At 40.2% G+C, this 24,596-nt stretch overlaps 1 protein-coding gene and 1 long non-coding RNA gene across 2 annotated transcripts; one reads left to right on the forward strand and one right to left on the reverse strand.

Annotated features, from left to right (window-relative positions):
* Positions 1-405: 405 nt before the first annotated feature.
* Positions 406-23,201, reverse strand: sgip1b (SH3GL interacting endocytic adaptor 1b). Its single transcript, XM_038718510.1, has 23 exons — positions 22,816-23,201; positions 16,112-16,175; positions 15,557-15,602; positions 14,895-14,951; positions 14,471-14,528; positions 10,424-10,599; positions 10,239-10,250; positions 9,671-9,682; positions 9,243-9,267; positions 7,928-7,991; positions 7,722-7,792; positions 7,527-7,601; positions 7,352-7,420; positions 6,499-7,257; positions 5,152-5,273; positions 4,829-4,979; positions 4,167-4,278; positions 3,884-4,039; positions 3,654-3,786; positions 3,350-3,552; positions 2,870-2,934; positions 2,530-2,694; positions 406-2,397 (listed from the first exon to the last, which is right to left on the reverse strand). Exons 1-23 carry the CDS (start codon positions 22,823-22,825, stop codon positions 2,375-2,377), a joined length of 2,628 nt encoding a protein of 875 aa, XP_038574438.1. The 5' UTR covers positions 22,826-23,201; the 3' UTR covers positions 406-2,374.
* Positions 10,108-10,725, forward strand: LOC119902366. The gene is made up of 2 exons (XR_005444321.1): positions 10,108-10,300; positions 10,382-10,725. It is a non-coding gene; the product is annotated as an uncharacterized LOC119902366 (long non-coding RNA).
* Positions 23,202-24,596: the final 1,395 nt, after the last annotated feature.

Genomic DNA, 24,596 nt, shown 5'->3' on the forward strand with positions numbered 1-24,596 from the left:
TGGATGGGAAATTTACATGAAATGTTTGCATATTCTGTGTCTAATGGAGAGAAAGGAAAAAGTTGTAGAAAAAAAGAAACCTACAGAAACCCTCCAATATTGGAGGACATCGTGTATGCTCAGAAATAAGGCAAAGAAAAACACAAGCAATATTAACAGAAACTTCTTTTTCTTTGAAAGAACTAAATAAATAAAAATAAACTAAATGAAATATTACAACTAGGCCCAAACTGTGAGTCAACACATTAAAACATTCTAAAAAATGTGATGTTCAAACACAGCATCAGTGTGTACATGTGACATGAAGCCATGAATCGTTTTATTAATGAACTTTAAGGTATGTTTTGTGTGCAAGTCAAACACAGGATAATGTCAAACACCTATATCAGATGCATGGAATGGGAATATCAATGAATACATGCCAAATTTATTGACAATGGGTTTCTGAAGGTGCAACAACAGCAAAACAGAGATAGGAGGTTTAAGTGAAGGCAAAAAGTCTCCTCTCAAAGCACAATTATACAATAACGCACGTATCATAACCTCATTGAAATGGATAAATTGGTATTGCATTGATAAGACTGGTGACGGACAAATGCAGATTTCATGCGGCACCGTTTGGAGTCATTCAGTAACACTTTTTTTTTAATACAAGAAACCCACATGTAAAACAATAAATGAAGAGTGGCGGTGTCGTTACATAGAACCTAATGCATTATGAGTGCTGACATCAATAAACCAAGAGACAATCACAGACACATCCATATGCCCAGAGAAATATTTGAAACATAGCTTTTTATGTACACTTTTTACACTTATGTTTTTAAATATTGCTATTAGAAAATGATAAAACATTTATTCAACATGGTGGAAAAGGAAGAAAAATAAAACAGGGATATGAATAGTGCCATCTTCTTTGATAGACATTTCTTTTCATTAATCTGTCATGTCCCCGATAATACTCGTCAAGACCTCTATCAAAGATCATGGTCAAAGGAATTGGCCAGCTTTTTAAGCAGCATCAAAGGCAACTTCTACAATCGTCGGCCCAGGTCCCCTTTCTCCTGAAACTTAAAGCTCCTTTTCACCACCGTATGGCACTCATACCTGGCTCTGTGTGTGTCTTACATCTTAAAGCCCTTTCAAACATAATTTCTGTAACATTAACAGAATAAATTAACTGAACTGTTCCACTGAAAGTAGCAGCTTCTGTCAGTCACACTAGTATCGCCTTACTGTTACAAAATTTGACCATTCACACACCACCACAAATACCACTAAAATCCTGTGATGTGGAGAATTTAATGTATCTCAGCATTGCACGTGCCCATAGTGGTAATGTAATGATTTTGTTCTTCAGCAGGTCAAAGTGCCGTAACTGATTTACTGACAGTTTCAACTCTCTGTCCACATAACCCGTTAACGGCAAAATGCCATCAATGTAGTAGTGAGGGCTGTACATGTAAAAGTATAGTATTACATATAAGTGCTTCAATCCTGATTGTGGGACGGGACATTTCTTTGAAAATGAACTTGTTTAGCTTGCAGACTAGCTGTCTTGGTTGATAGCAAGCTAACGTCTGATATGCGGTAGCTAACTGAGCTAGTTGCGAATCCGAATTGAAGCACAAATTTAATTCCATATAAAAAGCACCTTCAGATTAAGAGTGCTGATGTTAGTCCAGCGCTGCGGGTCATTTGGAACTGTGAACTGACCAGTCACCTTTAATCACAAAGACTGATAGAATGGGCTGTGACATTTCAAAGGCTGTCCACACAGAAAAATAAATTCTGCTTAGACAACCATAAAGATTGGTCACACATGGTGGGGGAAAAAATCTGATTTGAGGTGGCAGTGTAAATCAGATATTACCATGTAACCTATAACTTACAGGAATAAAACTGCAAAGCAATCCTATACTACACTTTTTCCATTCTTTTCCACCTTGTTTAAGATTGATTTAATATTATATAATCTATTCACATTATCTTTTACAGTGCATCTGCAATGACAACCAGTTAGACAAAGGAAACGGCAATGAATAAGGCTGGATCACTGTATGAATCCACAGTTATGTTAACAAGAACAAAGAATCAGAGTTTCCCTATATTTTACTCCATGTAAGCTCATAGCTGTTCCAAAGACACAAAATGAATGGTTTGTATTTACTTGCATAAACTCAGCAGCAGTCAGTCTGCTGAATATGATGAAGTCAAATATCCTCTGTGTTTGTTATGTATTCTGTTAAATCTCAACCACTGATTCTAATGAGTGCTAAAGATAAAGTGTCAAATGGACTAAACATGGGATGGATCCATAGTCTTCACAGTCAAAAGCCATTGATTCTTTTGGTTCCGTTCACAAACAGGTCCACTAATTATCTGCCAAATACTTCCCTGTGAAGCAAAACGAAACATGTCAGAGCAGAGTTCAGCCTTGAGATTCTGTGTGCAATTAGATGACCAAATCAAAGAGTAATTTGTTTCAAAATTAAGACAGTCAGCCTCCATAAGCTCACACAAACTGACCTGCAGCAAATCTCTTCTTGATCAATGATAGCCGGTAGCCGGTCCCGACCAGCTGGATGTCGCATCCTGACAGAGTGCTCCCCTCACTGGTGAACTGGACTGTCAGCTGTGTTGGTCTACAGGGACCTTCTGTCATCTGGAACCGGCCCAGAAGAGCCCCTACCCCTGTAGGACACAGATACAGTATTGATAGTTAAAGACTGTCAGTACCAATAAACTTCTAGCCTCATGGCAAAAAAGTTGTCTATAACTTAGATCTCAGTATTAAAGTCCAGTGATGGACGGTAGTGTGTGCTAAACAAGAGGATTTTGTAAGGACATGACAAAAATAAACATTTACCTCCATTTTCAGATCTATGAGAGAGACTAGGGATTTTCCACTGAATTGTCTGCTGCTCTGGATTCCTTTAATGAGAAAATAATTGTTGTTGTCTGATATGCATTAAGCCACAGGAAATAAATTAGGCTCAAGTCCATGTCTACACAAATACAGAAAAACTTGATTATCTAAATGTTCTCTGTGCAGACTGAAGCTCAAAAATAATTTAAACACACTCATATCTCTATTACTGGTCAAGCACTGGCCATTGAGCCAGCAGCTATATACAGTTTCCAACATATAAACCAAGACTCTGACTACAATCTAGACAGCTACTAGTACACAGGAGGTAAAAAGGGACCCAACATAAGATAATGAAACTTACAACATAGCATCTAAACATCCCACTATTTTTGTGGAGGGGTAGGAAATGGTGCTTGGTTGGCCTTCACACATCTACATGAGCCCCTACAGCTGGCCCTTAATGCACCAAATCCTTACCAGGTTGCAGGGGGCATCATGGCCTGGAGTTTGGCCATGCCTCCATCTACAGGAACCAGGAAGTTGATGTTGTGTAGTGGCATTGGGGCGGCCATGGCCTCGGTGTTGTATTTGTAGTCTATTCTAAGGTCTGTGTTGGTGGCATCGCCTCGCCAACTCACTGCCAGGTTCAGAGGAGTAGACTGGATCCCCGCTGCTGACACCTGAGACACACAGAAACACAAACCAGTGAGATATATGGATGGATAAAGTCTATTGTTAGATGGACAGATACTAGATACACAGAGAAACAGATATTTGATACCTGATATTTGATCATGTCCACGTTGTAGTATGTCGCCTGAGGCTTCTGTTCAGCCACTTTTTTCAGATGGCTCATCAAGTTAGGCATATTCACCCAGAACTCCTTGGTGTCTACACTGTCCGTTGTGGAATCACTGAGGGATAAGAGGTACTCATAAGGTACTCCATGAACTGTGTGAGCACCATAATTAGATATTTATATTATGTGTGTGCCTGAAATGTTATTCATACCAGCACAGCAGCTGTGGATTGGGGAGGACCTGCTCCAGTCGGCTGTAATTGCTGATGCTAAAGGTGAGGATGGGTTGAGTTGGGTGGCTGGAAAAATGTCTGGTTATGCCTGCAGGGAAGGACAGCACCATTTCCCCTGTGATCTTCACAGCACATCTGGGACAGAGGGGGACAACGTGTCAGAGACCAAAAAATATACATTCTAAGAATCCCTTTAGTATAGAATACTTGTCATTGCATTTGTATTGGTCACATTGTCCAAAACATTGAAATGAGGGCCTACTTGCTGGGGTCCGCGCCTTTGAAGTAGGCGTTGATGGTTTCTGTGAAGGCAGCTGCCACTGGCAGAGTGTCCTGAGGTCCCATGGTGAGCGGACTGGGTCCTCTGGAACACCCTGTTAAAAACGCAAACACAAAAGACACCTTTAAAATCTACCCTTAGATTAGCGTAGCTAGATCTATTCTCTTGTGTCATTCCCTATATGCTCAGATGTTCAGCTATGGTTTTATACGCAGATGATAGGGGAGTATAAACACACAAAAGCAAACAGACAAAATCAAAACTCAACAATCCATCTAGAAACCAGATTCTAGGTGAGTGAGCAGGACATGGGATGGGATGGGCAGCAATATTCTGGCTCAGTGAACATGAGCATGGACAGGACAGCAGTGAAATGAGGGCAGATGCGATCAGTCCATGCACTAGTGGGACTAGCGTTCTGGCTCGACTCACCTTCAAAAGCTAAATAAAACCTGCCGTGGTCAAACCATACCAGAGGCTGTGAGGCCTCTGAATGAGCAGAGACATGAGGAGGAGAGAATCATGGAGAGGGACAAGACTGTGAGGCAAGGACATGATGACGAGCGACAGAAAACATGGACACAGATTGAGATGTAAGAGTTAAGGAAAAATAAGACAAGCAAGAGGACTTGCTGGTAGTGTACCTGCGGTGGACGTGTTAAGGTCCCTTCCTAAGGTTGGAGTAGATGCTGCACTCTGCAAGGTAATGGAGGAGATAGAGGAAGAGCTCTCTGCCCGGGCCAGGGGGGCCAGAGGTGGGGGGCTGCCTGAAACCGGCGGACTGAAGGGCCGAGACTGGAGACAGTACATAACAACACAGACTTTGATTACAGTGAACAACACAGCAACAACAGGAAGACAAATGCTTTCTTTTATCACGGAACATACAAAATTATTAATCAGTGTCAGGCATAAAAGGAGAGAAAAGCGAACAGAGTCAGAGAAATGAAAGGCGGTTCACATGTACCAGATCTGTGATTGGTTTCCCGGGAGGCAGCTTCGGTCGTGAGGACGGTCGAGGAGGAGGAGGCGGAGGGACTGGACTGCCTCGAGACTGAGGTGTGGCAGGACGGGCTGGAGACGAGGGGCCTGCGGCACATACCAGTGTCTGTGGTTAGCACTGCCTTCAGATCACAGTGAGAAAGATTTTCATTCAGCAACATCTCCAACATTTCTACTCACGACACTGTTCACAGAGCGAGCACTGTATGCCAACACCCTCACCCCACACCCTCGTATTTCCGACAGTAACTTGTGACTTAAATTCTATTTGTATTCACTTCTATCAGCTCAGCAAACCTCTGTTTGTCTGAAGGGCTATGATATTTTACTATACCTAACAATTTATAAAATTTACCTCTTACTTCTAAATCTTTTCAGGAGCATAAAGAAATGAGAGCAGCTGTCCTTCTGGTTCTGGGATGCCATAAAATCACTGCTGAGCCTTTTGGAGGTGCTGATTCACCCAAAAATATGTGGCGAAACATGCCTACTTGATAACCTACATTGACAAGCCCATACTCACTCATTTGACCCTGTAACATAGGCTGAATGCTGAATGCTGCTGCTGAGGCTCCTGTAACAGAGGCGCGACATGTGATCTCTGTGCTATCTATGATCACTGAACTGAAGCTTCTTCGTCAGCGCTCACCTTGGAATATTCAAGAGAAACAGCAACATCATATCTTGTGTATTATAAAAAGGAGACCTTAAATAAGGAATTCAATTTTTCATTTGCGTATGCAATCTTACAGGATTACACCAGGGAAATATTGTATACATGTACATCATGTACATAATACAAACTTCAAGTCTCACAAGTTACAATAACAATAGTTATAGATTAATAATATGTATACATTAATACATTATCAGTAATGTAATGTGTTACATCACTTATGAAATCATTATTTCTGGTTTGGTTTGGTTATTAATATAATAGTTTTATACTATTCAGAATCAAGTCAAAGTAGCAGGCTATATTATATTGGAATTGAGGGCCATTTTTCACTGCCTCAGGTGCTACAAGCTTGTACAACTGCTTTGAAGAAAACTTTCTACATGATAAATGAGTCAGATAATAAACATTTCTTTGCTGGTTCACACACCCAACAAAACATAAATGCAAAGAGGCAAGAGGACCTGCGTTTCAAGTATTTCCGTGTGATCTTTTAGTGGCACTGGTGGCAGTGTCAGGCTCACTTTTTCAAACAACCCAAGCTAAAGGACAATCCAAAGTTTAAATACACTGCTCCAACTTTGTGTGGAGGCAGCATAATTGGCTTAACATTTGAAAAGAGACCAGAATACTCACTGCTGCCTGAGTATGGCCCCGGAGAAGACATAATAGACCTATAGGTGGTTGGAGGGAGAGGAGGGGGCGTGCCCCTAAAGCTCGGTGTCAGCTCTCTGGGTGAACCCACTAAGTCTGGGATATCATCTCTCAGGTATGCTCCCTCTGGAGTCCTCTTTCCCCCCATACCCCCAAGGACCAGGGGAGATGTGACTCCTGCCCGAGGAGACCTTCGGTCTGCTGGCAGAGGTGGCACAGGGCTGATGGGGGCAGGGGACGAAGAGAATTCCGCAAACTGCAGGACCTCCTCATCGATCGCATCCTCGTCGAGGCACAGAGGAGGTGAATTACGTGGGGAGAAGTTGGGAGGCAAGGGAGGGGCTGGTTCATCCGGAGGAGGAGGGCCGAGCATGATGGAGGGGGGTGAGTCTGGTGGCGTGAAAACAGGAGGAGACCCGGGAGAAAATAGTGGAGGCGAAGGCGGGGGCTCGTCTGGTGGTGGTCCTGGAGAGAGGCAGGGGGTGGAGGGCGTAGATGAGGGGGTGTCTGGGGGAGGGGAGTCCGGTGGCGGAGGGGGAGCAGGTTCATCAGGCGGCGGGGGTCTGTCGTCAGTGAAAGTGACCCATCTGGGAGACACTGTGTCCTCAGTGGTGCGGGGGCTGTCCATGTTGAATACGTCATCCAGTTCAGGGGCAGGGGAGCCTCGGTAGGAGGCAGGTGACAAGACGTTCAGGTAGATGGGGGCAGAGCTGCGAGCTGCCCTTCCATTGGGTAGATCAGCTGCAAGAAATTTGAGGTAACATTTAGGGTCAAAGCGCACATGAGATTTAACTGTATGATTAATACACAATGTTGTTTTAAAAGCTACATTTACCAGCGGAGTCCGAAGGATAGCCGTAATGACTTCTTGATGGAATGTTTTTTGGAGGAAGAGGAGGAGGAGCTGCAACAAGGATGACCATTTAGGCCAATAGATTATAATATTTCAAATACATATAGACATTACTCAACCAATAAAGATAAAGCAAGGTGCATTCATGCCAGCTCACCTCCTGTTGGAAAACTTCTGCTCAGTGGGGAGTCTGAGCGTGGTCTCGAGTCTCCCCATAGCTCACTAGGGACCACTGTGATTGGTTAACGACAAAAGAAACAATAACGGTCACCTCTGTGAACCGCCCTTGCTAAGTATCTTTAAAGCATGCTTAGTATCAATTCATGTGATGTCAGATCGATAGGGGACAGACCATCATATCTGGCATATTTGGTCTCTGAAGGCAGCCCAAAAAAGGCAGGAACGTTCTGCGACAACCTGTCACTGCAAAAGGAGACACACAACAGTCAAAAACTATTTCTGCGTTTTTCAAAATTCCTGCTCCAACATTATTCAAGGCACATCTATAGCAGTACCAGTAACACACAGACTGAGTCAGTGGCTAAAAGAATGACAGACCTTGGCGTCTCAGGTGCAGGACTTGGCGTAGGGGTGGAGCGTCTGGGTCTGGCAATCTCTTCACCTATGAGTAACATAACAAAAACTTAACTGCTGCTCTGTTTGATATTTGAAAAAAATCCTATCACAAAAAGCCTACTTTCAGCTTCTAGGGATGGCAATGTTAGTCCAACACTTTGGTCAAGACTAAAATATCTCAACAACTATTGGATTGAATTGCCAAAAAATTTAAAGAGGTCATATTATGCTCATTTTATTTAGGGGTTGTACCAGAACAGGTTTACATGGTTTCATTTTCAAAAAACACCATATTTTTGTCATACTGCACATTGCTGGAGCTCCTCTTTTCACAGTGTGTGTTGAAGGCTTCAATTTAGCTATGGAGTGATACACCTTGCCTCTACATGATCTTTGTTGGGAGTTGCAAATGTGCAGCTCCTGGTTAAGGACTACTGGCCAATCAGAAGCAGAGTGGGGAAGGTCATGAGAAGCCAGTAAACACAGCTTCGGTTGAGCTGTTTACGTTCCCCTTACCAGCTTAGCAACATGTACTGGAGCAAGAGTTTCCGAGCTCTCTCTCTACATCACAGTAACAACTTCATGTCCATTGGGCTGCCTGGAGGGTAATGTTAGCTAGTGTTTGAAAAGGAGAGGGGATGTGTGTGCTGTAGCTCAGTGTTTTTGATGGCATTAGCCGCTTGGAGAGCATTTTACGATGCGTATTTTTCTTTTCTTTTCTTTCAGTTCAGAGAAGTATTTTCTGTGGGAGATAGGATCTCCCTTTGGGGTGGACTTTGGGCTTTTTCACTTTGCAAACCAATTACATGCCCAACAAAGATATATAACTCAATAAAGGAGAGGGAAAAAGCCAAAAAGCATAATATGACCTCTTTAATACAGATGTCCGTGGTCCCCTCAGGATGAATCACTTCAGTGGTCCCTTAAATTTTTATCAAGAGCCACCAACAGGGCAAAAATGAATTGTTCAATACTTTGGTTTATGACTATTTCATGCCAAACTAATAACATACCCTAACATCCTCAGCTGCTTTGTTTTATAGTGTATAGTAGTGCTATTTCGCAAATGCTAGCAAGCTATCACTCTAAAGTAAGATGGTCAACACGGCAAACAAACTTTTTAAAAAAATATGTTTTTATATATTTTTTATATATAAACATTGTAACTGCTAAGCATCAGCAGGTTAGCATTGTTGATGTAAGTATGTTTAGTACATTTAGGTCAAAGCACTGCTGTGCCTAAGTACAGGAATGGAGGTTAGATTTTAAAAAACTATTTCCAAATAGGTGTACTTACAAGACAAATTCCTCTTTATCTGCCCCTGTAAAAGATAAAATCACACAACACAAATTGAGGATACCGACAATGTATTGTGAAAATATACAATACAAACAAATCATTTTATTGTTTCATTCAATTTTAATGATGTTTTTTGTGGTAGATCAGTAGATCAGTCATATTAAGACAAGTTGATTTGCATCGGAAATGCATATATCTTTGTCACCACATTGTTATATTTTTTACTTTTTTAAGGAAATTAAGATTTTCTTGATACTTAATACTAAATCACAATTGATTTAGATTGATTTAGATGGATTATTCTTATTTTGCTTTTTTACTTTCTGCACTGTATTTATTAAAAATGGGTCATGTAGCAGAGATTAGAAAACTGAGTGTCAGGCTGTTGCCCTTGAAACAGCCAGCAGATGGTGTAAGAAACTTACCGGGCTGCGTCTCTGAGACCAGCAAAAGGGAAGAGAGAACAGACCTGGGTCAGAGAGTGAGTGACAAATCAGTCAAATGGACACCAACTAAAAACTGCACACACCACACCTCTTTACTTGCACCGCAAAGCCTTAATAATGCAACATGAGCCATAACACCCTCAAGATTATGAGGACAATACCTACGACCACCACGCACAGCGGCACACACTGAATGTAGCAGGTCGCTTAGCATGTACGCTCCACTGAGACCAAATCAATAGGTTTGGAGCTCTGTGTGTGTTATGTTTACAGTGCATTATGTAACACAGTCACTTTGCTAGACAGGTTCAAGTAAAGCTGTAGCTACACAGAAAATAAGTCAACAAAAAGAAGTGAGGTCATTTGAGGCCTAGAAAGGACACTAAGACTTGTGAGACAGAAACTCCGTGCAGAAACAAGGGTGAAGCCATAAAGGCAATTTATAAGTGAACTATCACAGGAACTCTCTCAACCATTTCAACGGGAATTCATGCCATGCAGTCCCTGCTGGTAGTGATACAGATGTAAAATTGAATGGCAGGCTTACCGGACTTCTCTTCTACAAGATGGCCGCAGATAAGTGAGAAGAAAAGACAAAAACACAGAGAGGTAAGATTAAGACAGAGAGAATTCACCAGCTATTTCAAAATATGAACAGCAGTGTGTGTGTGTGTGATTTGTGCCCTTCAGTCCTCTGCAGCAGAACAACAGGGCTGATCACACAACGCTCACCAGAGATGGGGAGAGTGCCAGGCCTCCTACTGAGGCTTTTAGCTCGTCCATAGATGGAGGGACACACTTGGTACTGTCCGACACCAGCGGCTTGATCTTAATTTTGAACTTTTTCTTGCTGTCCTCGTCGTCCTCGGAGTCGCTGGAGGAGAAAAACTGCTTTCCTTTGCAAGCTGGTGATCTTGTGTCAAGGACAATGTAAAATAACAGCAATAAATAGTGTGAAACATGGAGGCTAATTCAGTCTTCTAAAGAATTTAAAGATAACATGACCTTCAAAAATAAATATATTTCTTCTCAAATTCACGTGTGTGCAACATGCAGAACAACACTGCGGCCTGTAGAGGAAAGTACATTTACTTAAGTACCGTACTTTAAAGGTACAATATGTGAGATATAAATATAAGATATATCTCGATACAACATTCAGAAAATATAACATTATCAACATAATTTGAAGAAGTAACAATTCTGATATTATGTCAAAATATCTATGTACTGAATTGTGGCAATATCTACTAAAGTTAGCATGCTAACCAGCTAGCCTGTTACAAGATTAAATATTGTCATGGCTTTCCACTGCTGCAGACAACGCTTCGCGAGTAAAGAAATGCGGTTTGAAGCTGAACTCGGAATGTTTCTGGTAAGTAACATCCAACTTTGGCTATTTAGAGAAACATCTCTTTAGTGCAACTAATGACGACACAACCCATACCGGAAAACATTTTAAATTACATCGATATATTGTTTTGATGTGGCTGTTTTGCTACTCTGGTCTTGCGAAAACAGAGCTAAGCAAGATATAACATAAAATATAGGCCGTTTTAGGCCAGGTTTCAGCAATTTGGTCAATTTTGCCCTCGATTTTTTGCCCTTCTGTGAGTTCATAGTTGGCTTTTCATCAGGCATGTGATTGGCAAAGAGCAAAAAAGCAGGAAAATATACTGAGACCACCCGACATCCCGATTAAACTGGCGGTGGCTCTAACATGGAAGGTAAAGCAGGACCCATGACAATAAGTTATTTAATGGATGTGTTGCTGTGGGAATCAAAGACAAGGGTCTAATCCACTGCTCCATCGCAACCTCTCTATAATAATTATTATTTTGTATTCATTTCTACCAAACTTCAACAGCTAAATGTGCAACATGAAACATGAAATAATTGAGTCTATAACTAAATAATGTAAATACTAACTTTCAAATTAGTTCAGTTGAAGTTAATAGATGATTTTTAATGAATAAGAGACAGCAGCAAAGGTTGTTGCCTGTTTTGTTTGCCTGGTGGCCTGTTAAAGAAACACATATTCTTCAGGAAACTGAAACAGCTGATCAGTCTCTATCTGTTGGAAACTGTAGGAAAAAATTTGACATTTCAGCTCTGGAAGCGGGCGGGCGTGTGCGTGAGACGAGAACGACCGCGACAGTTTAACGGGATCGCGCCAGTCACACAAAAGCCGTTGCCATGGTTACCTCGCGGAGCGCTTGTTTGCCTGTCTGTTGATGAGGAGCGCGGAGCGACCCTTGTGAAAAGGCCTTATATAGCCTAAACCTTGTCACAACCATTCACAAGATATTAATTAATAACGTGCCAAAACCTTTAACATAAGGACGACTTAAAAAGCAACCATTCACACAGCAAAGTCTGATGTGATCTACCACAAAAATAAATGTAGAACTGTTCGCGGTTGAAAACTTTTTGCTGGTCACACAAAGTTTACAATGGACGACAATGTTCTTTGCATTTTAGACTGTGACACAGTAATGATAATAACGTTACTTACAGCTGTCGAAAATACCTCTCTCTCCCTGTTCTCCAGTTGTACATCTTCGATGGCCATAATTGACGCCACAGAAGAAATATCGAAGGCTCTAACAAACAAAAAACATGCAATAGGAATTTTTATAGATCTTAAAAAAGCTTTTGATACCATTAATCATGATATATTACTTAAGAAATTAGAACGATATGGAATACGGGGGGTTGCTGGGAAATGGGTGAAAAGTTATTTGAGCGACAGAGTACAGTTTGTCCAAATGGGTGAGCTCTCTTCTGGATGTCTTGACAATGCTTGTGGTGTCCCGCAGGGGTCAGTATTGGGCCCCAAATTATTTAATTTATATATTGATGATATTTTCAATGTTTCTCAATTGGTTAAATGTGTATTGTACGCTGATGATACAAATATTTTCTATAGTAATGATAGTTTGGAGCGACTGATTAGCGTTATTAACAAAGAACTAAGTAAATTTAAAAAATGGATGGAAAATTATCCTTAAACCTAGATAAATCCAAAGTGATGTTTTTTGGAAAGTATCAAGCTGATTCGCAGAAACTGGTTGAGATAGACGGAGTACACATTGAAAATGTTCAGGAAATAAAAATTTTAGGTGTAACGATAGACAACAAGCTAAGTTGGAATGCCCACATCAGACATATAACAACAAAAGTCTCCAAAAGCCTTGCCATAATAAGTAGAGTTAAGCATATCTTTGATTTTAATGCACTCCATACCCTGTATTGTGCTTTAATACAGCCATATCTAACCTACTGTGTAGAGGTATGGGGCAATAATTACAAAAATGTAATACAGTCACTTTTTTTGTTACAGAAAAGAGCTATACGAATTATACACAAGGCTGCCTATTTTGAACACACAAATCCTCTCTTTCTCAAATCAAAGCTATTAAAAATGCAGGATCTTGTAAAATCACTATTTATTACCTGTGAACATTCAAAATATGTTTTCTCATAAGGAGCAGTCGTACAGTTTGAGAGGATTTGGAAACTTTGCGGTACCAATGGCGAGTTCCACCACTGTTTCTAAATGAGGTATTATTATTATTATTATTATTATTTATTTATTTATTTATATATTTTATGTATAAATTCTTTGATAGACTGGGGTGGGGTTTAATAAGTTTTACTTCTTCCCACTCCATTTCAAGCATAAGTGTATAAGTTATTATTATTGTGTATCTTTTCTGTTGTCACACTATTTTGCTTGAAATAAATAAATAAATAAATACTTTAGCTTCTTGGCTAACAGCTGACTTTAACAACATAAAGTCCAGTGCCGGTGAGCTGCAGCATGGTCGCGCATTCACGTCAGGGATGGTGCGTTCAGTAGCGCACCGTTACTTGGATTAGTAATCCGTTACATTACTCTTTACTGGGAAAAGTAATTTTGCAGTAGGCCTATTACTGCCCAACACGTTACGTACCACTGATGCGCGAGAGCGCCTGTGGTACACACTGCGCAGGTGTGGAATTGGCAGCTGAGCGTAAACGAACATCCTTGATACTTTACACAACCTAGATCCTTTCCATTTCACTAGACCAGGTCCTGGATTAATCCAGAAAAATCACATCCCTGTTTCATTTTATAACTGATGACTGTAAGTTAATATTTAGTAGTACTAGTGATAGTACCTGTGGCAGTAGACCAACTGGAAAAATGTCCATCAGTTCAACCCATTATGAGTTTGGAAAGCTATACATTTTTATGGGACATTGCAAGGTTTCTTATGCGTTTCACTGTATACAATCTTGAACAGTGTCATTGCTGCAAATTAGCAAATCATGCAGTTCTTGTTTGGAGCATGTAACATTAAAAAATGATGTAACATTATACAATAAGATAAACCTTTAATGATCCTCGAGACCTACACTACTTAGGTGCAAGATCTGAGTACTTCTTCCACCTCTGACTGCAGCAGAGGAGTGAGATGTCCGCTGTGCTGTGTCCCAGTTAACAATATTATACCTGCTGTAACTGACACTCCTGCTCTTTTCTCAGCTAAATCATCCTGCTCAGAGTAAGTCTCCACAGTACCAGCTCTCTATGAATCCATTTCAAACATACAGCTGCTGACACCTGCAGGAGCAAAAACTTTGGACAGCTCTGTCCGGCTGGGAGTATTGATTTGGCCTATTTAATGCTGAGAAGCACTCATCCAATGAGTCACTCAGCCAAACAGGTCAATAGTTTTGCAGGAGAAGAGTCCCAAGACTGCTGCTGCTACTGTTTCCGCTTTAAAAGGATATCATCACCCTCGTCACCGGGCCGGAGGCTGAAGCCCTCGTCATCCACGTCAGGGGAGGCCTTGAAAAGTGGGAGGAGAAGAGTGACAGTCATTTTTAGTCCATCACACACAGTAAAAAAGGCATCATTAGAATCTTCCCTCTGAAGAGCTCTGCATATAAATGTGGATCAGATTTCACAGATGTCTTGCTTGAGATGGTCAGCTTCCAGGCTGAAGCTCCTGCTGACTCACCAAATATGCAGGTCCCACTCGATTTGCAGTGTTTACTCATTTTAAACCTAGTATTACATGACGCTGATTGCCACAGCACAGCACAAGTATTTCACACCAAAGCTGCAAAGTTGCTGCTTGCTCAGAAACATCAAAATGAAGCGGTATGTAAATAATTTACCAAAAGTAAAACGTAGTAGGCTGCGCACACTTACATATCTGTCCCAGTCAATCTCCCCATAAAAACCATTTGGTGCTCCATTGGCCTTTTTCTAGCAATAAAATGTAGAAAACACAGAATAATGAAAGGCGAACATCAGAAAGCAAACGACAAGTCAGTATTAAAATGTCAGTGTGAATTATCAATTTGTATAAACAAACGATGAACAAATATCTGGGTTTGTTGTAGTGTTGTTCATTATTCCTATTAGTAAAAAATAATGTTTTACACTCACACCAAGTAAATTGTGGCAAATTCCTAACAATAAAAAAGACAGGACAAGAAATATGAGTGGTTAGATGGACAGTGCACAGTTTTGTTAAAAACCCCTTGTTATGCGAATCTGTACCCTGTAAACATCCATAACAATTTACAGAAATAATGTTTAGAAACAAATAAAGTGGTTTAGATAAACTGTTGACTTGTTCGCAACCTGTCTGATTATCTGACTTCTCATATTTCTTGCCCCGTCAGACTTTGTTGTAATGACATCGTCGCCTTTCCAGAACTCGTCAATTACTGTGGTGTGTACAAACTTATCGTAACTAAGAAATGATGGCCAAAACTAAAACAAAATGGGACCCAAGTAGTAATTAACAAGAACTTTCCTTTAAAGGCATAAACATATTTTAAACTGAAAATCTAAAACGGACATACATTTCCTCTCTTTCCGCTTCCAGCTCCATCTTTGTCAGGTGAACTCCTGCTTGAAGTAACAAGAAAGAAGAAATAAATGATATCATAATATCATTCAATTTTTATCATTAAATCAGGGATCTCCAAAGCAGGGCACAGTATCGTTTCAAATAATTCAGTACTAGCGCCAATACAATATCTGAGTTTTGGTACTGATTATAAAACTTTTGTCAGAATTACTTCGACAAATACAAACATGTTTTTTCTGCAATACCCTTTTCTTCCATTGTACAAAAGAAGTCAAAATTCAACACAAATGTTAAATGTCAAAACACAAACAGCAGTAAAAGAACTTTACCTAAATAAAATTCAGACAATGAGTAAAAACATTTTAAAAAGATTACAAATCTGACCAAACACTAAAGGCCAACTTTCAGTACTTTTGCAATTCGAGTTTCTGGTACTCAATGCCAGAGAGACGATTCGGTCAGAACCATATGAGTTTTTAGGTAATTACAAGCTGCTTTCAGAGTTGGATGGTTGTAAAAATTTGCGTGTGAGTCTGAGCAAACTCACGTTGTGTCTGTATCCTTGTCCCTCTTTCGTAAGCCCAGGGCTTTCCTTGTTCGGTTTTTTAGTCCTGGTGCAGACAGAGTGAGAGAGGGAGAACAACATCATGAAGAATTAATTAAAAGTTTTAAAGCCTAATATAAAGTTAACTGTCATGTCATTAAAATGCACTTAAAAGCAAATAACACGGAAGAGTAGAAGGCTGATGTACAGTAACACAAGGATGAAACTGTTCTTGTGGATACACAGGAAATACAAGAAACCCCAATAAGTTGATATAAATGAATGAATTGATTCAGGACACAACATCCTGGACCTCTGGAGAAAGCCTCCACATAAAGTGAACAGTGCAGACGCAATCCCCTTAAGTGTACATTCCCTGACTATATAAAATGGAAAGAAAACATGAGCAAAGGTTGATTAGTGTGTCCACTTCATTAGCGAGATTTGTGGGAGAGTGGGGAGAGATCTACCACAGTAATCCATCAGCTAAACTGGATGCCAAGACCCCTGCAGCACTAACGGTTGGCACCATGCAGAACTCGATTGAGGACGACTGGGAAAACCAACAGAAAGACACAATTCAGTGCGTGCAAAGCAAAGCCAAAACTGTTTCTGCATACGTGTTGCAGGGTAAAATTCTTGTGTGATGCTTCATCTGCACTTTTATTGTTGGTTTGTATGTAATACGGATCGACAAAACAATGAATGTACAATGAATAAAAACTAAACTAAAGTCATTTTTTTCAAATGATGAGATGATTTCAAATTTATATCAAGAGTTTGTAGCAACACTAGCAATCTATGATGCTGTACTTACACACAGTGGGGCTTTGAGCTAAATTCTTATGCTAACATGCTTACAACAATGTTAACACACTGCACTACCAGCTATGTGTAAGTTCTCCAAAATAAATCGGTGAGTTAGTGAGTTGGTATCATATATAATATCAATAAATTAAGTCTCCACTGGATTACGATGCTGCAAAATGACATGCAGTCAATGAAAAAAATATGCAGTGTGTAAGAAAAACAGTTGTTTTACCATTAGTGATTATAATTCTGTGATCTTTTATTATTTACACCGACCCTGGGGCATGTGTAACTATTTGGTTGTTACTTAGAGTAATGTTGTAACTTATCATTGATTAATCACAACTTTATCATTTTAATCATTTCCGTTATAATTTACACACAATTGATGTTTAGCATGTTCACCATTTACAGAACTGAAGTGAAACTGGAACATTCAAAATCAAATGGACATTTGTAACAATGTTAATAACAGAGCCTGCTTCTAAAGTATGCTGTGTGGCTTGCTTCACATGTTTAGATAAGGACAGTAGTTTGTTTTTTTTAAACTATTTCATTTTGTTGTTTATTCAATATTTATGTTTTTAGAGGACTGGCGACCTGTCCAGGGTGTACCCAGCCTTGCACCCGATGTCAGCTGGGATTGGCTCCTATACGCAGGATAAGCGGTTGACGATGGATGGATGGATGGATGGATGTTTTTAGAGCCGTTTTACTGCCTTTAAGAAACACAATTACCCATAAGCAATAGACTAGACAAGTTCAGACATGTCTGTAACAGCAGGACTGACAGGAGTTAGTACAAGTTTTTAGATTACAGTTTAAGAGTTGGATTAATTAACTTTGTCTTGGTGAATTTTATGAATATGGAAGAAGTTATCATGATGTTAAAGGACCACCAAAGTCAGTGGGATTATGAAAGTCTGTACAAAACAGACAGATGGAGGAGACTCTAGACTTCACTGTTTGTTGTTAGAAACCTTTTTTGAGACTTAATGAAGCTTAAAGAGTTAATTGATATTGACAATCCTTCGGCTACCCTCAGGTTAAATGTATAAAGGCAATTTTATGTTTCTCAGGACCGAGGAACGACTGCTGTGAGGACCCTATTGAAACGAAACTAAAGGAATTATTCTTAACCGAAATTAATAACATTTTTGAGGGGCTAAATGTGCTTGAAATATCACAAAACTTTGCACACTTGTCAAAAGTGGAGAAAATTTACTTCTGATATGGGACTTGGAGACATACCCTAAACCCAACAGGAAGACTGCCATTTTGAATTTACTGTGCATATATAGGGCCTTTCTCGCCATTTACAGGGTCCGTACTTTAACAAACTCCTCCTACAAAATCAGTCAAATTGACTTCAAATTTGGACAGTGCAATGGCGAATGATGAAAAGTTAACAAAACTTTTCGTTGAATGACTTGTCTGTGGCAAGGTGGTGAATTTTGATAATTCACAATGAAACAGGAAGTTATTGTGGTCAAATATGAACAAAACTTTGCATGTTCCATAAGAGTGACAGACATCTACATGCTGATATTCCGACATAGCGCCACCTACTGGCAACAGGAATTAAGCCCTGTGTGACAATAATCATTTGATTTATGTGAAATTTTCATGGTGAGGACTACACCAGTTTCGGCAAATAAGTCTGGCATCAGTTACATGGCAGGTTGGAACATAGCCAAATAAGTTCAAACTCTAGGGTACTCGTATGCATGTTTTGCTCAGTTGGTTTCCAGCTGGGGGAGTTGTAAGATCAATCCCAATGTCTTGTGGACTTTTTTTTCTCCCTTGTTAAACAAATTGATTATAAGGACACTTTAACACATGCTCACAATAAAGCATGCTCACAATAAATCGTGTGCGCGTCCCGGCATTTGATCAACATTCATAAACCTATGGACATGTGAGGACCTGTGATGTATTGGTAGTTAGCTGGGCTTCTCAATAGCACAGATTATTCCTGCATCATGGCTCTTCATCAGTGGAGATAGCTCTGAACAGCCAGCCTTCTGTCCAGTCCTAACCAGAATGTGTCTTGTGTAATAAGGAGTAGAAATAGATCCTGGTCAGATCACAATCAGATTCTTTGATCACATTGTGCAGTTTGATCACATTGCGCATCAGAGTAGGACTGTTGCTTTTGAAACCCATTTACAAATTTTGCCTGAGGAGAGCCCTACAACACTCATTAAACAGAGGGATTTTTGTAATTATTGATATTAGCAATCTAGTTAAGTTTGGATCTTATTCTCGCTAATTCACAGAAATAAGCTGCTGACTACAAACGGCATGTCCTTTACATTTCTGCTTTTTCACTATAGCATAACGTGATTGTTCTTTAGCACCATCATTCCACTTTCAAAATAAGGTTTCAAATGCAAAGTATCATGCTTTTAGTTGTTCAGACCGATTCCCAAATTTCTAGACAGCCATTTGTCCCCATCTATCTCACCGTGTTATGAATTTCATCTTGACATTAAGTCAGAGAGATTTTACAGTTTAAAAGAACATTCATCATTAACATTATTCTCTATTCATAATAATAGCCAACTAATTACAGCTATATCGTGAAATAATGGTCCAGATAAGCAAACTCTGTGGGGGGTTAGGCCTGCCCCTGCTGAAAAAAATCATAGGGAAAACAGTGCTATCAGATGTGAATGAAAGGTCCAGAAGAAATGTCGCAAGTGGACTTTGACTTTTATTTGTCAAACTATGATTTATAAGGCCAAGAATGAAACTTCAGACTGTTCATCCTGTGGGTATGGTTTTCTGAAAACACAGCTCTGAAAAGACTCCCTCACAATTTCCAATAAATATCTGAACAAACTAGTGACAAGACCTCCAGAAACAGTCCCTTCTGTCACTGCTTCCCACAATTCTTGTACATTCCTAAAACAGACAGACTATCAGTTCTCCATGCTGGTGGTCAGTTGTGCATAGGTGTGTAAATTCAACTCTTGCCATTCTTCACACACCAACCTCTGCCACAGTAATGTTGCCTGCTTAACAACACCATGCCTCATTTGCCAGTGATAGAGATTTGAAACAAAGAGGAAACAAAAGAGCAACACAGCCAAGGTTGGGACCAACTAGTTCTGAACAATGTCCAGGACAGATTTGCTAAAAACTGTAGACTTTGCATGCACTCCAGTCTCTACACTTTAACAAAAAAATTTAAGGCACACCAAGAAATGTGAGTACCTGCGTGCCTCCTGTATGTGTAGTATTTTCTTTTATGTATTGCTGTTTTTACCTTTATTCTATTTTTTACTTGATAGTTTGAAACTGTAGAAGAGATTTTAACATTGTGTAAGTTACAGACTAAACCTCTTATTTGGTAGTTGGCAAACAAATTATCACCACCTACCGATTAATACTTTTTATATATATTATACTTTAATTCCTCCCTTTTCTATAATGTCTAACTTCTCAGCTGTGCTCATTTCACAGAGATTATCTAAATAGATGATAATCAATGTTCCTGAGATAATGCATTTAGTTAATTTGTTACAGAGATGATAAACCTACATGCTGACAAGGTTTTACTGCAGAACATGTATAGCAGCCACGTTTGAATCCGAAAAAACATGTCGCTAACACAGTATAGGCTGTCACTACACCTGACAGCCTATACTGTGTAATTAGCAATGTGCATGTAGCTAACAGAGGCTACGATAAGCATGTGACATCTGCGTTGTTGTGTAGCTTCTACAATGTCTAACTTCCCCTATTATTGGTTTTAAAATGTGGCTGGATTACGCACGGTGCATCCTTTAATTGTGTCCATGTAGTGGATCGCCTATCTTGAGAAGGTTGGCAAGTTGATTATCATACAAGAAAATCAATGTCAGCATTCAACACAATCTCTCCCATGAAACTGATTGACAAACTTAGCACTCTTGGCTTGGGATATTAGGCATCCTCACAAACAGACCTCACACCTCCTCCACACTAGTGCTCAATACCGGAGCCCCCCAGGGCTGTGTGCTCAACCCCCTCCTGTTTACGCTGTACACCTACGACTGCATCCTCCGACATAGAGAGAACTCTGTTGTGAAGTTTGCAGACGACACCACCATCATCGGCTGGATTTCAAACAACGATGAGAATACATATTGGGAGGAAATTGATCATCTTGCAGAGTGAACAAAGATAACAACCTACTGCTCAATGTCAGCAAAACCAAGGAGCTGATTGTTGAATTTAGGAAAAAGGAGTTGGAGACAGGTGAAGCAGGTGAACAGTTTTATGTACCCATGAATCAGCATCAAAGAGAACCTTTGGTCACTTTTACAGAGGAGCAATAGAAAGCATCCTTACTAGAGACATCACAAAGTGGCATAGGACGTGCACGGCCCAGGACTAGAGGGCTCTGCAGCAGGAAAAACTGCTCAGAAGATTACTGGTACCACGCTGCATGAGATTCAGAGGTTTCTGCTTTTGTACCACTAGACTACAGAGCAGCTTCTTTCCTAAGGCTGTAAAACTCCTTAATTCATCCTCAGTACTCAACCATGTAAAATAGTTTAATTTCTATGACCTGTTATTTATCCATTCATCTAGTGTATATCATTTTGTATATAACATTTGCTTTCTGTGAATAGTATAAAGTGAACTACAATTGTATCTTGCTATACAACCCTGTGTTGTAAAATAATAAATAAGTCTACCTTGTGCCTTTTTTATAGGGTCAGCATTAGTGTAAAGTATGTAAAGTATGTATGATTTGTAGTTACAGTGTTGAAACATTCAAAAGCACTGGTAGATACCTTGTGTGATGTCAAGCCACAGTCGATAAACCTGACACATAGTTATAAACTTACAATTCAAAAAGGGGTAATTTGAACAAATTTTATCAAAGACTAAGATGCTCATTTCACAGAGATTATCTAAATATAAAATATATATAAAAAAAATAATCAATGTTCCTGAGATAATGCATTTAGTTAATTTGTTACAGAGATGATAAACCTACATGCTGACAACAAGGTTTTACTGCAGTACATGTACAGCAGCCACGTTTGAATCCAAAAAACATGTCACTAACTACACCTGACAGCCTATACTGTGTAATTAGCAATGTGCATGTAACTAACAGAGGCTACGATAAGCATGTGACATCTGCGTTGTTGTGTAGCTTGTGAACTGAGTACAATATCATGGCAGGCTGACTGCAGGCCTTTTGCTAATAATAGCCACCTTCCATTACCACGTTGGCATTAATGAATAGTAAAGGCCTAGCATCTGTCATGCAGGGTTAGATCTATGATTTAGCTCCTCCACCACATGATGTACTTTACCTTATTCCACCACCATTACCTTTGGTACAACATCCTTTACTTTGCTTCATGCAACACAGGCACCAAATAATGTATGGTTTAAGCACCGCTTGTCCTATTGGCATGACATAATGTTATCCACCAATAGCAACAGCAGCAGAGGAATGAATGAGTGCAGCTTCCCGGACTGCTCGGATTTCCCCTCACATGCGCCTTAATATGACATAGTGTAAAAAGACAGAACTATAATCTGTACATGTAAACGGAGACATGCACAGACACGTGTAAACACACAGTACATCACAAGTGCAAGTACACTACTGTCTATCACTTCTTCCTTTGCATTCAAACACCTCACACACCTTCACTTTCATCTCACATGCATCTCAATTTGTCACAAACGACGTCACACACACACACACACACACACACACACACACACACACAATGGGTCACATTGTCACACTGGCCATGCATATAGCTCAGTTCATCTCACTGGATTCACTAGCTTTAATGTCCCAGCAGGACACAAGAGGACAGAAAGAGGACACAGGGGAAAAACATGGAAAATAAAGGAGGAGAAGGAGTGCATAGATTTACCTTGCATCATGATTGCAGATTTTCATCCTACGTTGCCCTCTGGTGCGCAGGCGGACAGAAATGAAGAAATCCAGCCGGTCAGAGGATGCCTGGGCAGGGCATAGCTAATTCTGCACAGCTCCCCAGCGAAGCACGATGTTGATTCCCTCCACCCCCAAGGGCCCAACTCCCAGACACCCGCACAGGGAGGTTGGGTGGGGGTAGCGCTAAGAGACAGCAGCAGCGGCAGACGATACAGTGAGAAGAGACACCCAAAGAATATGCAGCAAATCGGGGGATGGGGGTCCTCTCTGTGTGCACGTTAGGCCACCAACGCCCGAGCAGCAGCGACACACGCCATCTCTGAGAGGGGGGATGCTGAGGAAAGGCAAAGGAGAAAAAAAAGCAGAGCGTTACAGAGAGAGAGAGGCAGAGAAAGACTGGGAGAGAGAGGGGAGGAGGGAGGGAGTGGGAGGCTTGCTGATGTCACATCTGCACTAAACCAATCCCTGCAACCATGGTCACATGGCATCTGTCCCCTGATGCCTTAGTACCTCTCAGCTTGCCTTGAGCAGACACATTAAAGCCAAATGCATACATGTTATACAAGGTCTCACATAGTATAAATGTTAATTGTGACATGCTTAAAAAAATAGAATTCCCTTTATTTGTGTGTGTTGGTGGACATTTTTTTGTATGTTCATTGAAATTTGATTTAATCTCTTTTTATATTTTTAGTGGACTTGAGCTTTACAGGACAGTGAGGAGCAAAGAAAAATACATGAATCCAAAAAGTGGGACAAATACATCACTCACCCACGGACATACAGACAAACACAGGATAAAAATAAGAGGTCAAGCACAGAAAAAAAGCTAAAAAGGAAAAGAGTCTTTTTAAGTCTTTTGTTGAACTGATGAATGGACAGGAGGAAAATCTAATTAGGGAAAGAGGATTCCATCATTTTTGGTCAGTTACTGAACCTCATGATTCTGTCCTTGAATGAGCGACAAATAAAAGCCCTGATAAAGGTTTCTTCGGGAAAGGAATTCAGTATTACACTCTGTATGCTGAGATGAGACCATGCAGTGCTTTTTATTCAAATATAATATAATATTAAAAGGGGACCAGTGACAGGAAGAAATAATAGGGATAATACTTTTTCTTTTTCTGAAGTCTGAAGTCTGTTCTGGATCGTTGTGGAGCCTGAACAGAGAATCCTGAGTGATACCTAAATATGAAGCAATTGACTTGTTTGGAAAGGACAGCATAGATATTTTACTTACTCTGGGTTAAAAACACACACACACACAAACACACACACACACACACACGAGGATGCACAAGCATGCACACAAGCATGCAGGTAACGCTATACAAGTTCCTGCCTTTGGTTTCACACTGTTCCTCTGATCTACAGGTGGCTGCAACGCACCAACAAATACAGCATTTTGCCTGGCCCCGAAGGTAGGTAGTAAATATAGATGAAAACAATGGTGGATTTAAAATGACCAAGGTAAGTAATAACAGAGGTTGAGTTTGGTGGAATGAAATAAAGAGAATGTCCTGAACAATCCACTATTTGATGTCCGCAAGGCATCTACTGAAATCTGATCAACTGTTTGCATTATTGCACTTTAGGTGATGAGTTCCTACACAAAAGTATCATTTTCTGGCAAAGTTAGTTCATATAAGGGATTATTTTTCTCACTGATTTGTCATGTCATGCCTTTTTTTGTCATTTCTGCTTTATTTGATAGTGATGGTACACTAAGATGGGAGAGCCAGGGGAGAGAGGGGACGG

Source organism: Micropterus salmoides, unplaced genomic scaffold, assembly GCF_014851395.1.
Source record: "Micropterus salmoides isolate LMB-PRFRI ecotype aquatic unplaced genomic scaffold, ASM1485139v1 Ms_hic_scaffold_14, whole genome shotgun sequence".
Lineage (NCBI taxonomy): Eukaryota > Metazoa > Chordata > Actinopteri > Centrarchiformes > Centrarchidae > Micropterus > Micropterus salmoides.